The following is a 24,277-nucleotide window of genomic DNA, read 5'->3' as shown; positions in this document are numbered from 1 at the left end:
TGTTGTATCTTCACATACTGTACTCTTAGACAATAAAGTAAGCGAGAAGGAAAACTTCCTATCAAATTATTGCAAATCTCCAATACGTTTTTCCAATATATTTATTGCAAAAAAATCCATGTATAAGTGGACCCACACCATTCAAACCCATGTTGTTGAAGGGTCAAACGTATAGTGAATTTATGATTAGCGATTATTTTGTTTATTAACAATATACAACTATTTCATTTCTTATTACTTAAATATTTACTCTTTAAACATTTCTCTTACAGCCTTAATACAAGGGTAAGAAGAAGAAAAACAAAACTGGGTTGTAACATGTAAGGAAGCCACATAAAATAGATCTCATTTATCCATTGTAACTTATAAAAACTCAGTACCATCACTCTACTCCAGATATAAAACTGCCATAACTTTTCATTTATATCACACCCTTCTTCTAAAGAATATCAAGGGCATTCACATTTATCATCTCACTTGTTTGAGCTTATTAAATGAATCTTATGTATATAAATGTTCTACCACTGTGTTGTACACTTGAAACTAACGTAATGTAATACTGTGCGTCAACTACCCTTCAATAAAAAAAATAAATAAATAAATAAATAAATAAATGAATCTTAGCATCTTTACATACCTGGTAAAGAACTTAAGCCCAGTGAAATTAAAAGAGTTGCCAAAGGTGAGATATAATAGTGAGCATATTAAAGGAAGAAACCATCGGTAACTCATCTCTGAACCATATCCATTTCCCAACCTATATTTAGCCATAAAACAAGCTAAATCATAAACACTTCATAGTGTTAGCTGAATTTTAAAAACTAGAACTCAAGGCAAAATCCTAAGCTTGATCTTCCTCTTGTTGCTTCCTAAGTAATAAGAAAGAAGTTTAAAATGCATAGATCAGATTGTTGACTGTATCATTTCATTCATTAGCCAATTAAACAAAATGGTTAATAATGAAATTTAGTAAATTTATGCCCACAAAAAACATATGGTCCAATATTTTTATTAAAGAATACTCCTCAAAATGTTGAAGTGACCAAAAAAACAGCATCACCAAAGGAAACATAAAATCAAGTGTATTATAAATTTTAGTTTTTTTCCAACCAACATAATATAATCATAACTAATTTACTTTCTTAATCTACCTCATACAAAAACAAAATAACAATCACTGGTGTTATCATTTACACAAAAGTATGGCCCCTAAGGATTTCAATATTACAGTTTCTCTTTAAAATAAAAAATTTTTAAAGGAATATAGAAAACATAAAATGCCAGGAAGAATAAGGTCAACTAATTATCTACCAGAAGGAAAATAATAAAGAGATATTTTACAATAAAATCAGAGCTAGGTACTTGAAAATATGGTAGGATTATTTCTTGAAAAGATCCGGTAACTTTTATAAAATCCAAAAGTGCCAGAAATACCAGACTGAAGGAAGCCTATTTTCTCGGATAAGATTTAGAAAATATCAACCGCCCATTTGCAATTCAAAGAGAATGAGGAAAATGATGAACAGATGAGAAGAACCGTAAGGGAAACTCTAACTAAAAGTTCTATATTCCAACAGCCACTCCAGTCTCTACTGGAATATTCACAAACCCTCCCATCCCCAGCTAAGCAAACATGCAAATATGGCCACTAAGCTGCATTTTCCAGGGACATTAGTAGACGTACAACAGCTACTTGCTATACAACAGACCCAGTCAGCAGTACAGAAGTTCACGGCTTCAGCGAAGTTGTATCCCTGATTAAATCCAGAATGATAGGCCCGAGGAAATGTCACAACAAACTCGCCAGCACACTGATTGGTCCTGTATACCTAAATGCAAATTAGGAACAGGGATACAAAACAAAATAAAAAATAAAAAAAAAAAAGGAGATAGACTTTATCAATTTCAGAAGCATTTTCTAAAATGGAAAACAATAAAGCATTAACCTACCCAATACCAGAAAATAGTGTCAGAGTTTTTAAGAAGCAGCCAGCATTCTACCTGCTTAAAATAGTCACTGATAACAAATTTTAACAACTCTGAACAAAATAGTGGCCGAAAAAATTTTCAGAGAAAATGTTACTGTCACCGAGCTACTAGTGTCCTAATCTGACAAAATTTTTACAAGAGAATTTTTCTTTTATTCCTTTTATTCTTGTGTTGTAAAAGAGTGGTAAAGGATGCAATTTCCTCCTACTTTTTTGGTAAACTAGTTGATTAGCTCTTATGTAATATGGAGATATCCCAAAACTCAGTTTTCTTGAATCTTATTTTGCTTTATGATAATAGTAATGTCTTTTGAAGAGTCACAGATTCTAGTATAAATTTATTCTTTGAAGATAAAGTAACTCTACTATTTATTACTCAACCTATTTAAGGTTGCGATGAATATTTGACTACATGTAGCAAATGTTGTCACTTATTAAATTTATACTTTATCAGGTATGAGGGGAGCTTACATTTAATATCATTTTCAAAACTAAGTTGGAAAGTAGAAGAGGTATTCATAGTAGTTTTACTTCATTATTTCAAGTGAGAAAAAAAGCTGTGAAATCTTGTATGAAGTATGATCTCCAAAAGTATAAGTGTTATTACAACTACCACTTCAAATAATTATACTTTGGTTAAATAGGGATAATAAACAATATAAGGTTTGTTAAAACCAGGATATAATGGCTTACTAAAAACAGAAAGCTATTTTACTAGATAGCCATACATATAGTATGATTCATACTTTAAAACACCCCTTTCTTAAATGAATGTTGTTCCATCCTGATTCTAAGTTCTAACTTGCTAGAAGATGACACGATCTTTTACTTCCAGTTACAAAACAAAACTTATGTTGTGACTCTACCTACTCAAAAGCCAACATAACTTTAAAAATACCGAAGGGAGACACAAAAAGACTCACAGGCACACCATGCTCCATTAGAACATTGGGGTTCATGATGGTGACTAACTGATGTAGGAGATCAGGCTGGGATTCAAATAATTCAGGGGCCAGCTCCCTCATCACCTCCTCCAGTTGTTCGGCAGCATGAGATGGCACACCATACCATGTCTTCGGCTCCCCCCTAGCAAATGAAATAACTGTTTAGCTAGGCAGAGAGCATGGTGTCAATGAGTCCAGGGCCTTTGATTCAAATCCACTAAATTGTATTAACAACTGTCTTCTTACATGGCCACAGATTATATGCCCTGAATCCTGGCTATCCCATAAATCTGTGCTGTTGTTCGTAATAGGAGACAAGGAAAGAGTATATGGATAGGCACATTTATACTTACCACTAGTGTTAGAAAAGCAATTCAAAGCACATAAACTTCTTAATGTTTTATGGTGGATCAGTAAATAGTATCTTCAAAAAGGAAAGATACTATATGAAAAGAAAGCACTGTTCATGGATACTGACACACTACTTTGATTCACAGGTCCACTGGACATTCCAATTATCCCCACAATGATGAAAAGTAAAAGTCAATGCTCTCTAGAGTACCTTTCTATAACTTCATTAAGTTCAATTTTGCTATCCTAAGAAATAAGCCAAGGCTAGGAATGTTGAAACCTTGAATAGAGTTCTACCTATAAATTTTAAGTAGTAAAATTTTAGCATCATAAATGCACTAGGCTTTAGTGGACTAGAACTCAACTATAATACTAAGCTGTACTCCTGGGAAATAGATTTAATTATTCATGCTATTTATAGAATTGCTGAATTTCTTAATTCTAATATAATTCACAGTGCTATATCTAATAGAACTTACTGTGATAATAAAAATATTCTGTACCTATGATGGCCAATAAAGAGGGGCCCTAGTCACATGTGACTATAAAGTACTTGAAATGTGGTAAGTGAAACTCAAAAAGTACCTTTAATTTTACTTCATCTTAACTGATTTAAATAGCCACATGTGGCTAGCAGCTTTAGTATTACACAGCACAGAGATGAAGCAGAGAAAGAAAAGCGCTTGAGTTTTCTACTGCACAGTATGAACTGAATAACAGTTTCCAAATGTAGACAGAAGTATCATTTAGTTAAGATTATACTTAACTTACAAGAAATTGGGTAAATAAAAGTTGTGAGATACAAAAAAATTTTAGCAAAAGAATTTAATCAACACACATGTATCTTAGGCATTTTTAGGGACTATGTTATTAAATAGGAAAAAGTTATTTGAAAATTTCAAATTCTGAAGGTTTGGTTACATCTTAATTATATAAACTTTAAACATCCAACCTTGTATATCAGGAGATAAATCAAAATAACTTTCATGTATACCAAGTAAGTATCATTTGGTCTAAAACTCAAGGCTCTGCTGCATGCTATGTTTTAAAAAGGAAGTTATCTAAGATGTTGCATCCTAAGGCCTCTGCACTTCTCTCCTCAATATATTTTCCTACTTTGGGGTAGGAAATCAACTTTTAAAGTCAATTTTCCCTAATTTTTCACCTCATATTATTACACCCTCAAAAAGGTTACAAAGTATGTATGCTATTAAAGATGGCACATACCAGTGCAAGTAGTTGATGGAATAACTCCAGTGGTCTTCAATATGCCAGCAAAAAGAAGAGAAACACATTCCCACATAAAGCCAGGGCACCTTCATACCAGAGATGTCTACATTAATATGTGCAAGAACAGACTGCTCTAGGACAGGCATGTTATTCAAGTTCCAACCAGAAAGTGCATATTCCTATAAAAAAAATGTAAATGAGATATCAGAAATAACAAGTACCTAAATGAAATCTCAGAGGAGTCTTCAAAAAGAAAAGTTAAAATTTTATAGTATTTACAATAATCTAGCCCACAAAACCTGTGTTCTTTGCTCTCTATTACCTGTAACTCATATACCTAAATATTTAATCTTTTTACCTAAGTGGTATTTAGACATCCCTTTAATTGTTTCAGATACTCTTGCTTTATTCCAATGCAAATAAGCAACACTTTTTACTACTCTCCCCACCTCCACAGCTCATCAGTAAAATCATGGTAGACTCATATTAAAAGGTTGCTATTATATTTCTACTTTATCCCCAATAGTGTCTTCCCAAAATGTTTATCACTGTATTTGTAGAATGATGCCAGATACTGTGAAAACAAAACATAGCAAGAAACATAATTGCAAATTTGTGGCAGCACTCCAGACTGACATGTAGAAAGTCACTACTACAACCTCTCCCTACAAGCACATCTAGAAATAATAAATTATAATAAAAAAGACAATTTCACAGATGTTTCCAAAAGAAAGAAGAATTCCCAGTTTCCAGAAACAAAGCTAGGATGAAAAAGGAAAACTGTTGTCTGATTTTTCATAGACGTTTCTAACTGGATATAATCAGTCTGCAAGTTTCAAACATCCACCCCTGAAGCCTTACAAGGCAAAGACTTAAAAGTGCTTAACATTCTTGTGGAAAGCAGTTCCCAAAGTGGGGTCTAGAGAGCCCAAGACTATTTCAGGGGCTCTGCAGAGTCAAACTATTTTCATAGTAATTCTAAGATGTCATTTGCCTTTTATTCTCATTCTTTTAAGAATGCAGTTAGTTTTCCAGAGGATAAATGAGATATGACATGGCAACAGACTGAATGCAGAAAGAGACAAGAGAATCTACCTGCCTTCTACTAGAAGGGTGATAAATGCTGCACCTGGATGCCAGGTATTGATGGAAGGAGGGAAGTTCATTATTATGTTAATTTTTATACATTTGAAATTTTCTATAATATGGAGTTTAAAAATTACACCTCAAAGTAAAATGTTAAACAGCTGATGACAAATTTGTAGAGAGAAGCTCTGAGCTAAAAGATTTGAGGATATGATCCATAATACAGCACAGAAAAATGGAAACGGTATTTGCAGGCAAGGAAAACAAAAGCAAAAATAAACAAGTGGGACTAAATCAAATTAAGCAGCCCTGAGCAGCAAAGGAAACCCTCAACAAAATGAAAAGGCAATCTACTAAATAGGAGAAGATACTCACAAGTATGTCTGATAAAGGGTTACTATACAAAATACAAGACATTAACACAATTTAACACCCAAAACCACCCCCCTGCTGCAAATAATCTGATTAAGAAATGGACAGAGGAACAAAATAGACATCTTTCCCAAGAACACATACAGATGGCTAACAGACCCATGAAAAAGAAACTCAACAGCATCAGGGAAATGCAAATCAAAACCACAAGGAGTATCACCACATACATGTCCGAATGGTATCAAAAAGACAAGAAATAAAAAGAGTTGGTGAAGAAGTAAAGGAAACCTTTCTCGCCTATGGTTGGAATGCAAATTGGCACAGCTACTACAGAAAACAGTACAGAGGTTTAAAAAACTAAAAAAGGAAATACCATACAATCCAGTAGTTCCACTTCTGGATATTTACACAAAGAAAACAAAAACACTAAATTAAAGTGATACACACACAACTATGTTTACTGCAGCATTATATACAATAGCCAAGATATGTAGGCAACCCAGGTTTCCATCAATAGGTGAATGGATAAAGAAAATGTGGTATATACACACAGTGGAGTACTACTCAGCTATAAAAATGAACGAAATCTTGCCATTTGCAAAAACATGGATAGTCCTAGAAGGTATTCTGCTAAATGAAATAAGTTAGACAAATAAAGATAAATACCATATAAATCTTATTTATATATGGAAACTAAAAACAAAACAAACAAAAACACAGAAATACTATACAAAAAACCCTAAAGAATCCACACCAAAACTACTAGATCTAATATCTGAATTCAGCAAAGTTGTGGGATACAAAATTAAAATACAGAAGTCTGTTGCATTCCTATACACTAATGATGAAATTGCAGAAAGAGAAATCAGGAAAATAATTCCATTCACAACTGCATCAAAAAGAATTAAATACCTAGGAATAAACCTAACCAAGGAAGTGAAAGACCTATACCTTCAAAATTATAAGACACTCTTAAGAGAAATTAAAGAGGACACTAATAAATGGAAATTCATCCCATGCTCTTGGCTAAGAAGAATTAATATTGTCAAAATGGCCATCCTGCTTGAAGCAATCTACAGATTCAATGCAATGACTATCAAAATACCTACAGCATTCTTCAATGAACTAGAGCAAATAGTTCTAAAATTCATATGGAACCACAGAAGACCCTGAATAGCCAAAGCAATCCTGAGAAGGAAGAATAAAGAAGGGGAATTATGCTCCCTGACTTCAAGCTCTACTACAAAGCCACAGTAATCAAGACAATTTGGTACTGGAACAAGAACAGACCTACAGACCAGTGGAACAAAACAGAGAGTGCAGATATTAACCCAAGCATATATGGTCAATTAATAAACGATGAAGGAGCCACGGATATACAATAGGGAAACGATAGCCTCTTCAACAGCTGGTGTTGGCAAAACTGGACAGCTACATGTAAGAGAATGAAACTGGATTATTGTCGAACTCCATTCACAAAAGTAAACTCAAAATGGATCAAAGACCTGAATGTAAGTCATGAAACCAAACAACTCTTAGAAAAAAATACAGGCAAAAATCTCTTGAACATAAACATGAGCAACTTCTTCATGAACATATCTCCCCAGGCAAGGGAAACAAAAGCAAAAATGAACAAGTGGGACTATGTCAAACTAAAAAGCTTCCGTACAGCAAAGGACACCATCACTACAACAAAAAGACATCCTACCATATGGGAGAGTATATTCATAAATGACATATCCAATTAGGGTTGACATTCAAATTATATAAGGAGCTCACAAACCTCAACAAACAAAAGCAAATAAGCCAATTAAAAAATGGGCAGAGGAGCTGAACAGACACTTCTCCAAAGAAGAAATTCAGATGGTCAACAGGCACATGAAAAGGTGCTCCACATCGCTAATTATCAGGGAAATGCAAATTAAAACCACAATGAGATATCACCTCACACCAGTTAGGATGGCCAACATCCAAAAGACAGACAACAACAAATGTTGGCCAGGATGTGGAGAAAGGGGAACCCTCCTACACTGCTGGTGGGAATGTAAACTAGTTCAACCATTGTGGAAAGCAGTATGGAGGTTCCTCAAAAAACTCAAAATAGAAATACCATTTGACCCAGGAATTCCACTCCTAGGAATTCAGCTTAAGAATGCAGCAGCCCAGGTTGAAAAAGACATATGCACCCCTATGTTTATTGCAGCACTATTTACAATAGCCAAAACATGGAAGCAACCTAACTGTTCATCAGTAGATGAATGGATAAAGAAGAAGTGGTACATATACACAATGGAATATTATTCAGCTGTAAGTAGAAAACAAATCCTACCATTTGCAACAACATGGATGGAGCTAGAGGGTATTATGCTCAGTGAAATAAGCCAGGTGGAGAAAGACGAGTACCAAATTATTTCACTCATCTGTGGAGTATAACAACAAAGAAAAAAAATGAAGGAACAAAACAGCAGCAGACTCACAGAACCCAAGAATGGACTAACAGTTACCAAAGGGAAAGGGACTGGGGAGGATGGGTGGGAAGGGAGAGATAAGGGGAAAAAGGGGCATTATGATTAGCATACATAATGTAGCGGGGGGACACGGGAAAGGCAGTATATACAGAGAAGACAAGTAATGATTCTATAGCATCTTACTACATTAATGGACAATGACTATAATGGGGTATGTTGGGGGGACTTGATAATAGGGGGAGTCTAGTAACCATAAAGCTGTTCAAGTAATTGTACATTAAAGATATAATAAAAAAACAGAAATACAGAGAACTAGTGGTTGTCAGTGCAAATATGTGGGTAGGTGAAGGGTTATTAAGAAAGACAAAATTCCAATTAAAAATAAGTCATGAAGATGATAGGTACAGCATAGGGATTATAGTTGATAATACTGTAGTAACTTTGGTGACAGATGGTAACTGTATTTGTCATAGTATAATGTCAAATTGCTATGTTGTACATTAAAGTAGTATTATGTCAACTATGTTTCTATTAAAATTGAAGTCACAGAGCACAGAATTACAAAGTCCAAAATAGGTTTATCTAGGGATTCTAAAAATAAATAAAGAGACATGATTCCTACCCTCAAGGCTTTAAAAAAATACTACTCAGTAACAATTTTCTGTTGGTTGGTCAGCTGACTGACTGAAAAAATAATAATAAATCTTGGAGAAGAGACAAAGCCTACATATAAAAACTTTCAAGATAAGGCAATATATGTTACACTCCAAACACAGATAAAGGAGTAAATTCTATAGTTCTTCAGAGGACAACAAAATAGCAATCATCATGGGTTTGGATCATTTTAAGAAATATTTATGGAAAACAAAGAACCTGAGTAGAGCTTGGAAGAATAGAAATATTTGAAGAGTTAATGATAGACAGGTCTGGCTGGTAAAGGGGAAAAGTGGAACAGTCATAGTCAAATAAGGAAATAAGACTAGAAAAGAAGATTGGATCTTTACTCTTAAGTTTGAAACTGAGAAGCTTAGATTTTATCCTATATTCAAAAGGGGAAATAAAACAAATTTTGAAAAATAAAACAATATGACAAATGTAGTACCCTATATATCTTTAAATATTTGATTATGGAAAATTTCAAACAAATAAAAGTGGACAGATCTACATAATGAACTCCCAAAGATCCATCAATCTTAAAAATTTAAGTGAAACAATGTATATGAGCAAGACTATAGAGAAAAGCAAGCAAAAAACAACATAGTAGGCCTAAAAACTGCTATCCTTCAAAAGACCTGCTTAAAAAAAGTCTTGGCATCAGAAAACCAGCATGTTAAACAAGTCCCTACACTGATATAGGGTGGCTCAAGTGCCTAAAATGCTGCACAATGTGGTTTATACATACTTGACTTTTCTTTTGAGAGACTGGAATTTTGGTTATGTTAGGCACAGAGTACCTATGTCATCAGCCCCCAATAGCAACCATGGGTACTGAGTCTAATGCACTTTCGTAACAGGCCACACCTCTCATATGCTGACAATTCAATACTGGAGTAACTAAGTGCATACTATGAGACTCTGCTGGGAGAGGATTCTTGGAAGCCTGCACCTTGTTTTCTCTGGACTTCAACCATTCATCTTTTCGCTTTGCTAATTTTGCTTAGTATCTTCTCACTGCAATAAATCAAAGCCATGAGTCCTAGAATACCACTGAGCCTAGAGATGATCTTGGGGACCTCCAACATGAGTGGTCATTATGTGAGATGGAATCATCCCAATATGATGTGATAGGACCTAGGCAAGGAAGACAGAAGTAGGAATGAAGAGTCCAATCCTCTAAAAAATAATGAAAAACAAATTAACACGATTTAGTCAATGATTTAATACAGAGCAAGGACAGAAGTAAAAAGTTTCCAAGACACCACATTCTATGCCTATCTTTATTTATCAGAAGCCCTGTTTGTAGAGCATATTGTATTCATAAAGCCAATATAACTTTGAAAAGCACTTTTCCACTAAATTATGATACCAGAGAAATGTGCTATCAGATGTAAATCATACACAAGTTCAATATAAATGTATAAGCTCTGGTGAAAAGCTAGTAGTTATCTACTATTCTAACAAAGTAGCTTTCAAAGAGGAGTAACAAACATATATGGAGTCTGAAGGTTTTATACACATTGTCTAATAGGCCTTAAAATCTTTCTGTGATAAATGCATTCTCTTATTCCATTTTGTTACACAAAAACAGAATCCTGAATAAAATATTATTGCTCAGAAAATAAATAGCAAATCCATGATCCAGTCTAGCAAAAAAAGGTTGTATCACCTGTCTCTTCATACTATGGTTGGTGTCTTTAAAGCCTGCATTTCCAATCCTGAGAAGGAAGTATAAAGTAGGGGGGATCTCGCTCCCCAACTTCAAGCTCTACTACAAAGCCACAGTAATCAAGACAATTTGGTACTGGCACAAGAACAGAGCCACAGACCAGTGGAACAGAATAGAGACTCCAGACATTAACCCAAACATATATGGTCAATTAATATATGATAAAGGAGCCATGGACATACAATGGGGAAATGACAGCCTCTTCAACAGTTGGTGTTGGCAAAACTGGACAGCTACATGTAAGAGAATGAAACTGGATCATTGTCTAACCCATACACAAAAGTAAATTTGAAATGGATCAAAGACCTGAATATAAGTCATGAAACCATAAAACTCAGAAAAAAACATAGGCAAAAATCTCTTGGACATAAACATGACCCACTTCTTCATGAACATAAAGCCTGCATTTCTCCACATTCTTAGAAGATGAATAGAGAAAAGGTAGAAATAAATGGATATTCATGTAAAATTCAATAATTGAGCATTTACATTATATTACTTACTCAGGGTTCACACTTAAAACAATCTTTAAAAATGCCTTAGAGGTAAGTGACGTTACCTCTAAGATTCGAAGATATAAATATCTGTTCAAGAACAACTTGAAAACTCATAATGGAATCAAATTCAGAAAAAGAAAGGCGATTTAAAGTGAGGTCTTTTCCTAATAATCAGGTAACTGCCTACCATTTGCCAATGGAATGGTATGGTTTATACAAAAGCAGGTTTAATTCAGTGATACTGAACACATATTCATTCCAGCATAGAAAAAAAATCCATAAATAATCTAGGTTCTCCATCCACTGCAATCATTTCTCCTTTGGTAAAGTCCAATGTCTACTCTCTAATCAGTATTATCCTAATCTGAATATGCTAACCTGTGCTCTACAATCACTGGAGGAAAAAAACAGTAAGAAGACTAAAATAAGAAGAAAGCCAAAAGACACTTACATCCTTTGGAGAGGGGAAAAAGATGGAGGCGTGAGATGTGAGGCAGAAACCTCCTCTGGAAAACACTTATAACATGAAAATACAGCAAATACAACTAATCCTGAGACAGCGATCAGAAGAAAGAATACAACAGATGGCCTACATATGCTGAAAAGAGAAGTCACGGAAAAGGATAAAGTAGTAAAGCCACAATCCAGGGGAACCTAAGCCCTCCCCGAACGCAAGCTAGAAACACAGTAGGGATGGAGTGGAAGCCCAGGACTGCTAAACACTGGAGATCTGCTCTGGGAGCACGAACCCACATTACATGGTGCTCCGGAGATTGAAGGTTGGAAAGAAAAGACAGGCAGAATACTCGGAGACAGATTCCAGTGGCATGTGGAGAACAGGTACCCACAGCGGGCTTATGCAGAACAAAAGAAAGACAGGCACTTTGAAAGACTTCCCAACTGTGAGACGGTTGCTAAAGGGGCAAGGATTACACAGAGATTGCTGCTCAGGAGAAAGGACAGGTGGACAAATCATCTGACAAACTCAGCCCACCAGGTTGGGAACTTTCAGGACACCCCTGACTTGCAACACAGCACAAAGGCCCCCCACTGTGATACGCAGCATGCCGGTCATTCATCCTGGGACAGCACTAGTTCAAAAACCTGCAGCTCCCAACATTGAACCAAGCCAGCCAGAGGGCAGCTACACCTACAATAGCTAAAAGGACTTAATGCAGAAAGTTGTCCCTGCCCACTCGGCCCACTGGCCCTGACAGTGGAGGCGGGCAGGGAGCAGGACAGAGCTCTTTCCTCCTGGCAGGCACCTGTGCCGCTTGCCTGCAACCCCGCTATAACTCACGGTGCTGGACAGATCCAGAGAGTAGAGCTTCTGGGCATTAGAGGGTGCCGCCTAAACAGTTATTATTCATATTATTCATTTTAAATATGAAATGGCAAAAGAACTTTGTGCAAATCAAAATCCCTCAAACACAAGAAAGAGGGCCAAGTGAAACTGAAATCACCAATCTTCTTGAAAAATACAGTATCTGAAATGAAACATACAATGGAGGGATGTAAAAGCAGATTAGAAGGGATAGAGGACATGGTAAATGGAATAGAAAATTAGAGAACAGGAACACAAAGAAGCTGAGGCCAAGAGAGAAAAAAGGATCTTTAGAAATGAAAGAACAATAAGTCAACTCTGCAACCAATCCAAACAGAACAATATTTGCATTATAAGGATATCAGAAGAAGAAAACAGAAAAAATGATAGAAAGTCTCTGAGAAAATAATTGCTGAAAACTTCCCAAATCTGGGGAAGGAGATAGTTTCACAGGGCAGGGAAGTGAACAGATCTCCCAACACAAGGGACCTAAGAAAGACAACACCAAGATATATAATTAAAATGGCAAAGATCAAGGATAAGGATAGACTATTAAAAGCAGCCAGAGATCACATACAAAGGAAAACCTATTAGGCTATCATCAGACTTCTCAATAGAAACCTTACAGACCAGAAGGGAGTGGCATGATATATTTAATGCAATGAAACAGAAGGGCCTCAAACCAAGAATACTCTACCCAGGAAGATTATCATTTAAAATGGAAGGAGAGATTAAACTATTTTCAGATAAGCAGAAGTTGAGATAATTTACCTCCCACAAACCGTCTCTACAGTGTATTTCAGAGGGACTACTGTAGATGGAAGTGTTTCTAAGGCTAAATAGCTATCACCAGAGAAAATAAAACAACAGTTAAGGAAGTAGGCCAATTACTTACTAAGCAAATGCAAAATTAAATCAACTATCCCTGAAGTCAGTCAAGGGATAGACAAAGAGTACAGTATATGATACCTAGTATATAAAGAATGGAGGAGGAAGAAAAAGGAGGAAAAAAGAAAACCAACCTTAAGATTATGCCAATAGTATACTAAGTGGGTAAGTTAGACTGTTAGTAAAAAAATGGTCCTTGAACATTTGGTAACCATGAATCACAAGCCTGCAATGGCAATAAGTATGTTTCTATTGATTATCAACCTAAATGTAAATGGACTGAATGAATGCACCAATTGTAAGACACAGAGTAACAGAATGGATAAAAAAACAAGACCCATCTATATGCTGCCTATAAGAGACTCACTTTAAACCCAAAGACATACACAGACTAAAAGTGAAGGGATAGAAAAGGATATTTCATGCAACTAATGGGGATAAAAAAGCAGTAGTTGCAGTGCTTGTATCAGACAAAATGCACTTCAGAACAAAGAAAGCAACAAGAGACAGACAAGGACATTACATAATGATTAAGGGGTCAGTCCAACAAGAGGATATAACTATCATAAATATGCACCCAACACAGAAGCACCTACATATGAGAAACAAATACTAACAGAATAAAAGGGGGAAATTGAAAGCAATGCATTCATTTTAGGAGACTTCAACATACCACTCACTACAAAGGACAGATCAACCAGACACAAAATAAGAAGAGGCACTGTACAACACATCAGAACAGATGGACCTAACAGAAATCTACAGAACACTCCACCCAAATGCAGCAGGATACACATTCTTCTCAAGTGCCCATGGAACATTTTCCAGAATAAACCACATACTAGTCCACAAAACAAGCCTCAGCAAATTCAAAAAGAGTGAAATTGTACCAACCAACTTCTCAGATCACAAAGGTATAAAACTAGAAATAAATTGTAGAAAGAAAACAAAAATGCTCACAAACACATGGAGGCTTAACAACATGCTCCTAAATAATCAATGGATCAATGACCAACTTAAAACAGAGATCAAGCAATATATGGAAACAAATGAAAACAACAGCTCAATTTCGCAACTTCTATGGGACACAGCGAAGGCAGTTCTAAGAGGAAAGTATATAGCAATCCAGGCCTATTTAAAGAAGGAAGAACAATCCCAAATGAATAGTTTAAATTCATAATTACTGAACCTGGAAAAACAAGAACAAATGAGGCTCAAAGTCAGCAGAAGGAGGGACATAATAAAGAGCAAAGCAGAAATAAATAAAACTGAGAAGAATAAAACAATAGAAAAAATTAATGAAATCAACATCTGGTTCTTTGAGAAAATAAACAAAATAGATAAACCCCTAGCCAGAATTATCAAGAAAAAAAGAGAGTCTACACACATAAACAGAATCAGAAATGAGAACGGAAAAATCACTATGGACACCACAGAAATACAAAGAATTATTAGAGAATACTATGAACAATTATATGCTAGGATAACCTAGAAGAAATGAACAACTTTCTAAGAAAAATACAACCTCCCAAGGCTGACCCAGAAAGAAACAGAAAATCTGAATAGACCAATTACCAGCAACGAAACTCAATTGGTAATCAAAAAACTACCTAAGAACATAATCCCTGGTCCAGATGGCTTCACCGCTGAATTTCATCAAACATTTAGTGAAGACCTAATACCCATTCTCTCTTAAAGTTTTCCAAAAGCAGAAGAGGAGGGAATACTTCCAAACTCATTATATGAGGCCAGCATCATGCTAATACCAAAACCAGGCAAAGACACTACAAAAAAAGAAAATTACAGACCAATATCCCAGATGAACATAGATGCAAAAATACTCAACAAAATCTTAGCAAACCGAATTAAAAAATACATCAAAAAGATCATGCATCATGATCAGGTAGGATTTATTCCAGGGATGCAAGGATAGTGCAATATTAGAAAATGCATCATCATTATGATCCCCACATCAACAAAAAGAAGGACAAAAACCACATGATCATCTCCATAGATGATGAAAAAGCATTTGACAAAATTCAACATCCATTCATGATAAAAAACTCTCAACAAAAATGGGTTAAGAGGGCAAGTACCTCAACAGAATAAAGGCCATATATGACAAACCCATACCAACATCATACCTATCAGTGAAAAGCTGAAAAATTTTCCTTTAAGATTGGGAACAAGACAAGGAAGGCACACTCTCCCCACTTTTATTCAACATAGTACTGGAGGTTCTAGCCATGGCAATCAGACAACACACTGAAATAAAAGGCATCTGGATCAGCAAGGAACAAGTTAAACTATCACTGTTTATATATGACATGATATTGTAAATAGAAAACCCTAATGAATCCATCCCCAAACTACTAGAACTAATATCTGAATTCAGCAAAGGTGCTGGATACAAAATTAATACACAGAAATATTTGGCATTCCTATATACTAACGATGTACTAGCAGAAAAAGAAACCAGGAAAACAATTCATTCACAATTGCATCAAAAAGAATAAAATACCTAGGAATAAACCTAACCAAGGAACTGAAGAACTATACCCTGAAAACTACAAGGCAATCTTGAGAGAAATCAAAGAGAACACCAATAAATGGAAATACATCCTATGCTCATGGGTAAGAAAAATGAATAATGCCAAAATGGCCATCCTGCCTAAAGCAATCTACAGATTCAATGTAATCCCTATCAAAATACCAAGAGCATTCTTCAACTGAACTGGAACAAATAGTTCTAAAATTCATATGGAACCACAAAAGACCCCAAAGAGCCAAAGCAGTCCTGGGAAGGAAGAATAAAGCTGGAAGGATTACACTCCCCAACTTCAAGCTCTACTACGAAGCCACAGTAATCAAGATAATTTGGTACTGGCACAAGAACAGATCCATAGATCAATGGAATAGAATAGAGAACACCCACACATATATGGCCAATTAATATATGATAAAGGAGCCATAGATATACAATGGAGAAAGGACAGCCTCTTCAACAAATGTTGTCAGGAAAACTGGACAGGTACATGTAAGAGAATGAAATTGGATTACTGTCTAACTCCATACACCAAAGTAAACTCGAAATGCTCAAAGACCTGAATGTAAGTCATGAAACCATAAAACTCAAGGAAGAAAATATAGGCAAACATCTCTTGAATAAAAGCATGAGCAAATTTCTCCTCAACACTTCTCCTCAGGAAAGGGAAACAAAAACAAAAATGAACAAATGGGACTACATCAAACCAAAAAGCTTCTGTACAGCAAAGGACGCCATCAGTAAAACAAAAACGCATCCTACAGTATGGGAGAATATATTCATAAATGACATGTCAGATAAGGGGTTAACATCCAAAATATATAAAGAACTCACATGCCTTAACACCCAAAAAGCAAATAAACTGATTAAAAGTGCATGGAGGATCTGAACAGACACTTCTTCAAAGAAATACAGATGGCCAACAGATGCTCCACATCGCTAATCATCAGGGTAATGCAAATTAAAACCACAATGAGATACCACCTCACACCAGTTAGGATGGCCAACATCCCAAAGACAAACAACAACAAATCTGGCGAGGACTTGGAGAAAGGGGAACCCTCCTACACTGCTGGTGGGAATGTAAATTAGTTCAACCGTTGTGGAAAGCAATATAGAGGTTCCTCAAAAAATTAAAAACAGAAATACTATTTGACCCAAGAATTCACCCAAAGAAAACAACTTCTCAGATTCAAAGACATATGCACCCCTATGTTTATTGCAGCACTATTTACAGTAGCCCAGAATGGAAGCAACCTAAGTGTCCATCAGTAGATGAATGGATAAAGATGCGGTACATATACACAATGGAGTATTATTCAGCCATAAGAAGAAAACGAATCCTACCACTTGCAACAACATAGATAGAGCTAGAGGGTATTATGCTCAGTGAAATAAGCCAGGCAGAGAAAGACAAGTCCCACATGATTTCACTCCTTTGTGGAGTATAACAACAAAGCAAAGCTGAAGTAACAAAAGAGCAGCAGACTCACAGACACCTAGAAGGAACTAGCAGTTACCAAAGGGAAGCAGGTAGAGAAGGTGGTTGATGAGGGAGGGAAAGGGGGATTAAGGGGTATTATGATTAGCACACAAAATGTAGGGCGATCACAGGGAAGGCAGTATAGCACAGAGAAGATAAGTAGTGAATCTATAGCCTCTTACTACACTGATGGACAGTGAATGCAATGGGGTGTGTGGCAGGGGGGACTTGATAATATGGGTGAATAGTAACCACAATGTTGCTCATGTGAAACCTTCATAAGATTGTATATCAGTGATACCTTAATAATAATAAAAAAAGGCACTTACAATCTTTGATCATAAAGAAAACAAAATGAAAACTTCATTCAGCATATATTAAGCACTCGGATATTTCTGAATGGATGGTTGGCATAACAAAGATATGGAACCATGAATCAACTGGGTAGATAATGCTGTAAGAATTAATGGTGGACTGGACAGGGCATGAAGGAACAAAAAGTGTCAGGTATAGAGCTGTGTTAGTAGATAAAAAAGAACATGTAATTCTGTATGCATGATGTATCATAGCTGATTGTATAGATACATGACATCTGGAAGGATAAACTAAAGGATGAAATATGGTCTTGCTTTGTCAGACTGGACATAGGAGGGAGACATTTAATTATAAAGGGCTCCCATTGGTGATAATGTGAAAATTGGGTGATTCCCCTCCACAAAAAACAAAGACAAATCTGGACCAAACTATCAACCCTTTCAAGGCGCTAGAAATCAACTAAAGGCAGAAAAATAACTTTGGAGAACATTCACTCTTGCAAAACTGAAAAGCTAAATAAAGACGTTCCCAGATAAGCAAAGACTGAAAGAATTCATTGCTAACAGACCAGCATAACAAATAAGAAAATGACACCAATGGTAACTTGGATCCACAGGAATGAATGAAAGCACCAGGAACGATTAAAAAAAATGGTAAAAGAAAGTCTATGTGTACTTTCTTCTCTTAAATTAAAACGTTATATGCACAAGACAGTTTAAATCAATAATTATTACTGCCATTACTGTACTTACACAATATGTAGATATACAAAAGAGAGAAAAGGAAATGAAGAGACACTATTTCAAAGTTGCTATATTTACCAGAATTAAATCACTATTAACAAGAAGTAGACTGTGCTAAGTTAAGGATGTACACTGCCAACAAGGCTATTTTTTAAAAGAAACAAAGATATGTAACTTTTAGAACCACTAAGTAACTCAAAAATATATAGACCCCCCAAAAAAAATCCAGAGGAATTAAAATGGTAATATGAACAATATCTGTTTAACACCAAGGAAGGCCAAAAAAGAGATACAGAGTGACAAAAGACATGAGATATAGAAAACAGCAAAATGGCAGGCATAAAGCAACCATATCAATAATTACATTAATGCACACGGACTAAACACTGCAATCAAAAGGCAACCCAACCATAAGACTAAATAAAAAAGCAAGATCCAATCATATGTTGCCTATAAGAGAGACACTCGATTCTAAGATACAAACAGCTTCAAAATAAAGGAACAGAAAAAGATGTATCATGCAAATAGTAATCTTGAGAGAGCAGGAGTGACTATAATTTTAATTTTACATTCTTCTGCACTATGTAACCTCTTTTTTTTTTAACCATACATAACTCTTTAAATGAGAGATAAAACTCTTAATCACTGACAATTGTAGAGGGAACAATGTGACAAGGACCAAAGTAAAGAGAAAAAGAACTGATCATCTTAATTCAGCTTTATACACAGAAGTCATCTCCTATGTGACACAACTTCACTGTATGTTACAGTTTAAATGCATATTTTAAAACTGCTCAGGTGTTGAAGGAAACTTAATTCTGGACATATCAGTGAAATGCAACTTTTAAAAAAAACTTGTATCATCATCTAGACTTTCAAAGAGAAAGAGCTAGGTAAAGTTTTTCAACTGGTGTTAAACTTTTAAATTAAAGTGGTTTTAAAATACAATGGTAAATACTTTTTAAAGGTATTCTGAATGTCTTTAAAACTGAAGATTTATATTGTCCAAATCCTACATACTTAATATTTTAAATAAATTAGAGAAGGTGGTTTTCTACTATACAAAGGTCAAGTCAGCTTGGGGGTAAGCAGAAATCTGGATACTACTATCTGCTCTGTACCTCTTCTTCTGGGAGCATCTTTCTACGACCATCCTTTACAGGAAATCCACTTCCGAAGTCTTTTGAGGAGATATCAGCTCCATACTCTACAATAACGTCTTCTTCAATGCTGCTCACCAGCCGCCAGAATTCCTTTTCTACTAGTTCTGTGGGAACCATCTACGCAGGGAACACAAAGATTATAGGTTACCAACGCACTATAACAATACCCCACTAAAACATAATACACAGAGCAAATGAACACAAACCCATGAGAAAATAGAAAACCTTCTCATTTCCCAAAGCTGAAAAGACTGGGGTCCTAGCTTTTTCCACTGAGTATAAAGAAAAGCTAAAGGCAACTCAGATGTTCAGAAAAAAACATAATGAACTTGAACTGCCTTTTTCTGCAAACTGCCTCCCAACTAAGAAGGATAAACCATGACCCAGAGACCACCAAAGAGGAAAAGGGAAATACAAAAATCAAGGCTGAATTTTAGTTGCTTTGGCAAATTTTTTTTAGTAAGAATATTTAAAAAACCAAGATCCCTGAGGAAAATAAGCAAACCTCTTATTAGAATTAACTAAACAAAGCAACAACTACTACATACTCAAGCTTTTCTGAAAAGGATTATTCAGAGAGGGCTAACAAACAATTTGAGGATCAAAGCAGATTCCTCAACAGAGAAGTGTACACTGTCACATTAGAGAGTAAAATAAAAGAAACACATGTCGGAGCCCCAATCATTACATTTAGTGTTGTATTATCTCTTCATGCTGTCTTATTTTCTATAAACTAATGAAAGTAAAAAGTACGCTAAAGGCTTTGGACTCAAGATAACTCCTCATGCTTCCCCAAACTGACCTAAAGGACACATACTCACATGGACTGGCATATTGAAATAATCAGACTTAAAATTATCTGCCATCTCTCCAAAGCTCTGAAGTGTATACTCCCGTACAGCTTGTTCAAATCCAAAGGCTTCTCGAGGTTTATTACATTCCTTAGGAAGAAAAAACAGATCTAATATTAACTCACTGAAACTGTACTGAACAAAAGTCCTAAGGCTCTCAGGTACTGACTTCTTTGATAATTTCCCTAGGTGAAGCAAATCCAAACCTAAACAGCAGAATAAGCACGGATTACTTGCAATATGGAACCAGGAAATAATGTTCTAGAACATCAACTGCATTTTCACAGCCTTTCAATAGGAAGGTGCTAGTATGACTTTCCAAAGCTTTAGACTCTGGAGTAGGCACTGAGGCCTGGTACCAAGACAAACACTGACTTGGAAGTGTTTGGAAGTGACCTGGAAGACCACTGACTTGGAATCTAGCCCAGGACACCTATCATTCTTCGCTGTGGAGAAAGAGTTCATGGAGGAAGGAAAAGTAAGGGATATCCACTGGAGTGCTAAGATATCTAGCTAAAAGAACAAGTTTTTTTTCTATCAATCACCATGACCAATATCTTAACAAAAATACTTGGAGTAGAAGTGCTTCTGAATCATCTAACCTTTAGAATAAATAATAATTCAAAGGCCATAAGACCTTTGAATATATCTATCTAGATACACCCAGCCAACCCCTTCTTTTTAATGTCCTATCACATTGTTAAAAAAAATAAACAGGGTAGGCATTTCATAACAATGACATCATTATAATCCTTCAATAATAATTTAGTACATACAGTCAAGTCAAAATTTAAACAAGCTGATACCATCGGTTTATTTGGCAGCATAAAAACTCAATGCACAAATCCTAAGTTGGAAAGCTTCATGTCTGATTTTTACTTCTTTTCAATTAAAAAGGGAAAAACAGCCTACAGTCTTTCTTCATTTGTATTGTTTTCCAGGAATATGAATATTCCAACCAAAAGTCTCACTCATCCCCAGAAATAAACAGAAATACCTAACCAACTTGTCCAAAAAACACCCCTTAAAAGGCAAGCTGCCACAATACAATTGTTACATTCCATTCAATATGATCTTTAACATTTGAAGAACAAAGAAGCTTTTGGGAATGTTTACTATACGAGTATATGTGTGCGTTACTGTTGTTAGTTAAAAAAAGGATCCATAAAGGCTAGGCTTGTACCTCAGCAACACATTTAGGACACCTCCAGTCTCCTTTGGGGACATCAGGTAGTGGAGGAATCAAACAAAATGTATGATAGCTGTCATCACATCCATCACATAGAAGCAATTTATCTTCATTATTTCCCCGACCACAAAACATACAAACATAGAGATCAACCTGTTAGAAAACAAATAAAACAAAAGTCTACTTTCTGTAATAAGTTATGTTAAATGTTTGGCAGAACTCCTTAAATGAAACAAAGTATGTACACTAAAAAGCAAATATAACTTAAATCATTTTTATTTTAAACAATTGTACATAAATAGCTTTTTATAAAACTTGCTAATTTCCTCAGAGCTTCTATGAGCCAGTTAATAAAAGCATATCAAGTTATTAGAATAAAGAAAGACTACAAATCTAGGGCACTTGAAAGTCAGTTTCTATAAATAAAATATACCACATTATCCTTCCTAAGTACAAATATTCTTTGGTAAAGAATGAATAATGAGCAGTGCAAGGATTTACAGATTCATATTCATCGTCTCACTTAGTTACTTACGAGGTAGATAACTTAGGAAAACAATCTATGTATATGGGACAAGGCAAGGTTAACATTACATAAACCAAAGCTGGAACTGTAGATTCACCACCAAGTCTTGTAATCAAATGAACTCACTAAAAGGCATACTAAGATACAGCAAGATTAAAAAAAAAACAACCCTTTCCCTTCTGACACATCTCAGAACACTTACAAAGTTAACAGAGAGAGTTCCTTTCCGTTGTCTCATTTGCATGTTAAATGCGTCTGACCTGTTGGTAACTTTTCGTCTTCGGGAGACCTCATCTTGAAATAAAAAGTTATATCATAATAGTAAAAACTAACGTTGAGAGCTTACTATGGACCAGACACTATTTAATATTATTTATGTTATTTAAAATCTCATAATACTATTTTTAGTCCCCATTGAAGACAATGAATGTGAAGTATACAGAAGTTAGATAACTTGCCCAAAAGTGCTTAGCCAGTCAATAGCAGATCTGGGATAATGTGGGCAAATCAAGCTCCAGAGAGCTGAACTCCTTGTCTGTAGTACTCATCAGGGACTAACTTGAGACTAGTCTTAAGATCCAATAATTACAAGAATTAAAAAGATAAAGTGTTTAAAAGGACAATAGTAAACATTATAATGTATTTACAGCTGACCCTTGAACAACACGAGGGGTAGGGGCACCAACCCCCATGCAGTCAACAATCCATGTTTAACTTTTGACTCCCAAAAATGTAACTACTAGTAGCCTACTGCTGGCCAGAAGCCTTACTAATAACATATACAGTCCATTAACATGTATTTTGTGTGTTTTATGTATTATATACTGTAGTCTTACAATAAAGAAAACTTTTCAAATTGGCGTAAATCTCAAAAATTTTTTCTAACATATTTATTGAGAAGATCTGTGTATAAGTGGACCCACACAGTTCAAGCTGTGTTGTTCAAGGGTCAAGTGCCGACAGATCCTATCACACTGAATGTTTTGAGTGATGGAACAATATTATCTGATCCTCTGGAATTCAGTCCACAGTCTGAATTATGACTTAATTACTCATATCATAAAATGCAATAATAATTAATATGACCTGAGATTATGGCATTTCATTAAATTATGTAGTAAAAACATACCCAACACAATCTTTGTTAAACTGAGTTTTAAAACTGACATATATACAGACCAAAGAATAAAACTTTCAACTTTGCATTAGCAATTTTACTCACAGAAAGTCTCAAACAACATGAGAGTACTAGGCTGTCCTCGGAGTTTATTTAAATCAAGTGTCATAATAACAAGGAAATTATAGAAAAATATCAAAATTAGAATTAGAATTTAAATCATAAGCTCTGCCCAGTATATTTTGATACTAAAGGCTACAGAATCTTGTATTTCTCTTTGAATTTAAAAGCTATAGACTTAGATCACCAGGTGACAATATTAATCTCACCATTCTTTCATAAACCAACCTTTAGAAACTATAATAATTTGTGTCACATATTAGATATGGAAGAAGAAAATTTCTCTTCCAAAGTGTTATAAAAACTCGACAAAATACAGTACCCCACACCTTAAATTTAAGATTATCTGCCATAAAACAGGCAATTTGTCTAGGAACCATGTTGAAAGTTTATAACTCTTAAGCAGATTCCAAGGCAGACTGCAATTCAAATAGTATTTGAATCTTGTTACAACTTGCTGTACCTTATTTCTTTTCATGACCAAATAACAGATTTTTACCTTCTTTATCTTTGGCTCCCATTGTCAGGCCAACAACCTTAGGCCCAGCCCCAAAAATTCTAAGTTTCTTCAGTTCTGTATTTCTGTTCACTTCTCCAGATTCTGACTAAAAGAGAAGTAAACAGAACTCACATTAGTCTAATTATTTTGATTCATACATTTACTTTCTTACCCAAGAAAAGTTTTAAGATC

General features: G+C 35.2%; 1 protein-coding gene across 3 annotated transcripts in view; it reads right to left on the bottom strand.

The window, feature by feature from the left end:
- Positions 1-24,277, bottom strand: part of KDM5A (lysine demethylase 5A) — a 144,512-nt gene that overhangs the window by 94,719 nt on the left and 25,516 nt on the right. For all 3 annotated transcript variants that reach the window (XR_008993890.1, XM_036907765.2, XM_036907775.2), the window contains exons 6-13: positions 24,086-24,191; positions 22,552-22,643; positions 21,818-21,976; positions 20,605-20,724; positions 19,742-19,900; positions 4,511-4,692; positions 2,912-3,074; positions 1,710-1,829 (exon numbers count right to left, since the gene is read on the bottom strand). Coding sequence is in view for 2 of the 3 variants with exons in the window: in XM_036907765.2 (XP_036763660.2) it covers positions 1,710-1,829; positions 2,912-3,074; positions 4,511-4,692; positions 19,742-19,900; positions 20,605-20,724; positions 21,818-21,976; positions 22,552-22,643; positions 24,086-24,191 (1,101 nt within the window). In the remaining variant the exon portion in view is untranslated. The remainder of the gene's footprint in view (positions 1-1,709; positions 1,830-2,911; positions 3,075-4,510; positions 4,693-19,741; positions 19,901-20,604; positions 20,725-21,817; positions 21,977-22,551; positions 22,644-24,085; positions 24,192-24,277) is intronic.

The sequence above is a fragment of the Manis pentadactyla genome, chromosome 14, assembly GCF_030020395.1.
Source record: "Manis pentadactyla isolate mManPen7 chromosome 14, mManPen7.hap1, whole genome shotgun sequence".
NCBI classification, from domain to species: Eukaryota; Metazoa; Chordata; class Mammalia; order Pholidota; family Manidae; genus Manis; species Manis pentadactyla.
This window is presented reverse-complemented; position numbering and strand designations above follow the sequence as displayed.